A 4,140-nucleotide genomic window follows, 5' to 3' on the forward strand; every position below is an offset into this window, starting at 1 on the left:
AATAGGAACAAGAGTTTCTATGCTAGTTGTTGGTGGCACATGCCTTTAATCTTAGCAGTCTGAGTTCCAAGCCAGCCAGGGCTGTATAGTTAGACCCTGTCTCAGACAGAGACAGAGACAGAGACAGAGAGAGTGATTTTTAAAGAACTAGTAGGGAGCCTGAGCATTTGATAGCTCCTGTCTTGACTGATACAAACATGGTCCTTGAGTCTCCACATGTGTGCCTGCCCGCACACATACTGTTAGGTGTTTCTCTGTTTTTTGTTTTTTTTTTCTAAATTCCATTCAACAAATATTTTCTGTACCAGCAATATGGTAGAGTTGGATAGAGAAAACTACAAATATGGTTGAAAGATGCTTGCCTTTGAATTTTGTACAGTTTGCTCTTGCCTTTACTTGCCAAAAGTAGTCAGTCTCTGGAGACTCAAGACAGAGACCATGGAAACTACGGTCTTAATAGCCAAGCAAAGTTTTTTGTTGCCATTTTTCTCCCTGCATAGCCATGCCTGACCTACATCATGTATATCAAGTCAGTACATCTCGAAAACATTGCGCCTAGTATTTTGGAGTTGTTTTCCTTGGTACAGGGGTTTCTCTAGGTCTTAATCTTTATGAACTCCCTGAGACTTCATTTATTTACAAGAAAAGGTTTAAAAAAAAAAACCCTCAGGTAAAATTCTAGCAGAAATTGCCCAATATCACCAGGTGTTTTATTGCTTTGAGAAGTCACTAAAATGTATTTTTAAAAATTCAGCTCTTAAACTCTTAATGTAATACTTTCTTGCACTGAAAAAGTGTAGTAATTCACAACATGGAAGAATGAAATACTGAAGGAAAATGAGGAAGTGGCATTTGTTGGAGTGGGGGCCTGAGGAATGCCTTTGTACTTGGATTTGAAAGGCAGGTGATTATTTGGTAGTTGAATAAGGAGGCTAGGATCATGGCGAGCACTCTAAATGGAAAGTAGAGCAAGTCTGAAAGAATGAGGACTGTTACTGAGAAGTGGGACTAGACATGGCTGGCAAGCTTAGAAAACGGGGCCCTGACTCCTGTACTGTGCAGTTCCTCTGAGTGACTGCCCTCACTTTGCCTTGTTCCTGTGTGGGTCTTTTATGTTTCATTTGGGGCAAGCCCTGTTGAAATACTGCGAATTCCTTTCCTGCGCACACTAATAAGATTGCAGAAATGAAACCTTTTATTTTTATGACTGTTAAACCAGCTTTTCCCACGCCTTACTAAGTGACATCTTGTATTGGGTTCTTGGGGAATATTTTTCAGGTTGAAAATATCCTCTTGCATGACCGAGGCCACTATGTCCTGTGTGACTTTGGAAGTGCCACCAACAAATTCCAGAATCCACAAGCTGAGGGAGTCAATGCAGTAGAAGATGAGATTAAGAAGTAAGCCTTTTCTCCTTTCCTGGAGTTTCATCCATTATCAGATGAGCAAGTTCCCTTTCAGTTTATGGATGAGGCAGAGTGGGAAGAAAATTATGTTCATTTACCCTTTATCCCAGAGCAAAGTGCCTATTGTTGGGTTGTTTGATTGTAATTAAAGGCTGAGGAGAGAGTTCACATGACTGCCCTAGTGAACTGAAGTGAAGGAGTAACCCTTCCTCAGTGCTCCTGTGGTCACCGTACACTTATACTTTGATTTACAATGTCATATGCCCATAAAAAGATGAGTGATAGCTGGAGAAGGCAGGCAGGTGTGATACATACCTATAATCCCAGCAATTTAGCAGCTGAGGCAAGAGGATTGTGAGTTCAGTGCCAGCCTGGACTACATAGCAAGATCCTGTCTCAGAAAACAAAAGGGGAAAAAAAAAAAGCTGAGTGGTGGTACGTCATTGAATACCATGGTGTTTCCAAGTGAAGTCACAACTATGACATGAATCAGATAGATGTACTGTAGTTTGTTTGTTTTAGAGACAAGGTTTCCCTGTAGCCCCAGCTGGCCTGGAACTCACTTATGTAGACCAGGCTAGCCTTGTTCTTAACTCGTTCTTACCTACCTCTGCCTCCCAAGTGCCATGTTTGCTGCCATGCCTGGCTCAGATGTACTTATTACTGGACCTTAAATTTCTACCTCCTCTCTGTTCATAATGAGCTCAGCCACACTCTGGAATTTATGGTAAATAAGGCTGCTAAAGTCTCTATAGTTACTGAATCACTGACTTCTCTAAGATACCCCTTTGGATTTGTGACTCCAGTAATAGCCTCATGCCCACAATATTGGGTTTTTCCCAGGCAATAACACACGCTATGCCTACTAGTAAATCAGCTGTCTAGCATGACTTGTAAGTGCAGAGCCTCTGTCCCTTTTCATGTGTCACCCAAGCCACCATGCCTGAGGTAGGACCATTTCTGGTTCAAGGCCCTGATGGATACCCAAACCAGTCCCTTCAGGGGGCCAGAGACGATAGCAACATGACTTAATGGTTAGTAACATAAGAGAGCTAGCTCACTTGGAACATGTGCTTAACACTACTGTTTTCTTGATTCAAAGATAAGGAAAACACTGATTTTAGCCTTAAGGCAAGATCATGAAGCTAGAGAGATGGAGATGGATCAGTGGATAAAATGCTTACGTGAGGACCCAAGTTTACATTCTTAGCACTATGAAGGCAGAGACAGGATCCCTGGGACAAGCTAGATCCACAAGTCAGCAAGCCTCAGTATCTTGTCTCCACACACATAATCCCTCTGCACACCCATCCCAGCCAGGGCTGACTTTCTGCTGTTTTCCAAAATATCTTACTCATGTTGCAACTCTGAGCCACGTGTTAAGGATTTATTATTTTAAAAACAAAGAAGCAAAACAGTGTCAGACTACAAAGATTTGTAGAAGATTTTGTCATTCGAGGACCCCAGGAAAGGTGCTCTCAGGATTTATGTAGTACATTCATGTCTGAGTGTCCCCATGTCCTAGGACTTAGAAGGTCTGCTGTGAGAGGATGTGATGCCATCATTATACCAAAGGAAGTCTTTCATTTTTTGTGCACTAATATTTCATATGCTTGTCTGCAGATTGCTACTAGAGAACTGGGTTCTAGTAATGTGGAAACAAACTTGCTGCTCCTTGTTTTTAATGATAGCACTGATAAACTTAACAAAACATGGTTCTTTTGATTGTAGATACACAACGCTGTCCTATCGAGCCCCAGAAATGGTCAACTTGTACAGTGGTAAAATCATCACTACAAAGGCAGACATTTGGGTACGTGTCAGCTAACCAACCCATCCATACCCCAGATGCCAATAAGCCTTGCCTGGAGTCTGAACTTAACCAGCCAGTGGCATGGACACAGCATTGCCTACTTTTAGGCTGCGCTTGATGTGAGGGGACAGCCACGGCCTCTTGGAACATGACAAAGAAAACCACTTCCAAGTGCTTTACATGTTCTCGTGGTGATTTTCATTTGTATATTTCTTTTTTTTTTCCTAAATAAATAATTTATTCAGAATTTCATACAAACATATAAGGTGTTTTGATCAAATCCATGCCTACTTCCTCCCCTCCAACTCCTTCAATATCTCCCATCACATTTTTCTGATAACTTCATTACTTTCTTACTTATCACACCATCCTCTGAGGGGGTTACCCAAATTGCCGATAGGGAATAGGGACCCAGACCACTCTGTCATCTCCCATGCTGAACAGGGACACAGGGTGGGGCAATTGGAGTACACTTTCAGTGGGTCTATCTAAAAGACTCCCAAATTGCATAACTCTTGTTTCTAAGGGGAAAAGAAAGTCTTTGAATCATGAATAGGTGAGGTGAAGGAGAAGTAAAGGCAAGAGTAATTACCATTACAAGTTCTAGACCGGGAACTAGAAAAAAGTCAGAACTTATCACACCATCCTCTGAAGAGGGTCTATCTAAAACACTCGCGAATTGCATAACTCTTATCTCGAGGAGGAAAAGAAAGTCTTTGAATTGTGAAAAGAAACGTGAATAGGAGATGTGAAGGAGAAGTAAAGGCAAGAGGAATTAGCATTACAAGTTCTAGACGGGGAACTAGAAAAAAGTCAGTACAGGGCAATTTTCAAATGTTCATATGAGAGTCCGTTGGAATTTCTTGACAAGGGCTTCCAAAAGCATCCCTCTACTGGGTTCCTTCTCATTTTTCTGTTGTC

General features: G+C 41.7%; 1 protein-coding gene across 1 annotated transcript in view; it reads left to right on the top strand.

Moving 5' to 3' along the window:
• Window positions 1–1,278: 1,278 nt before the first annotated feature.
• The window catches only part of Aak1 (AP2 associated kinase 1), a gene marked incomplete at its 5' end in the record, with an annotated part of 61,721 nt that continues 58,859 nt past the window's right edge, over window positions 1,279–4,140 (top strand). Inside the window, 2 exon segments of the mRNA XM_008848053.2 lie at window positions 1,279–1,400; window positions 3,138–3,219. Coding sequence (XP_008846275.1) covers window positions 1,279–1,400; window positions 3,138–3,219 — 204 coding nt within the window.

This window comes from Nannospalax galili, unplaced genomic scaffold (genome assembly GCF_000622305.1).
Source record: "Nannospalax galili isolate Female #2095 unplaced genomic scaffold, S.galili_v1.0 scaffold204, whole genome shotgun sequence".
In the NCBI taxonomy this organism is placed as follows: Eukaryota; Metazoa; Chordata; class Mammalia; order Rodentia; family Spalacidae; genus Nannospalax; species Nannospalax galili.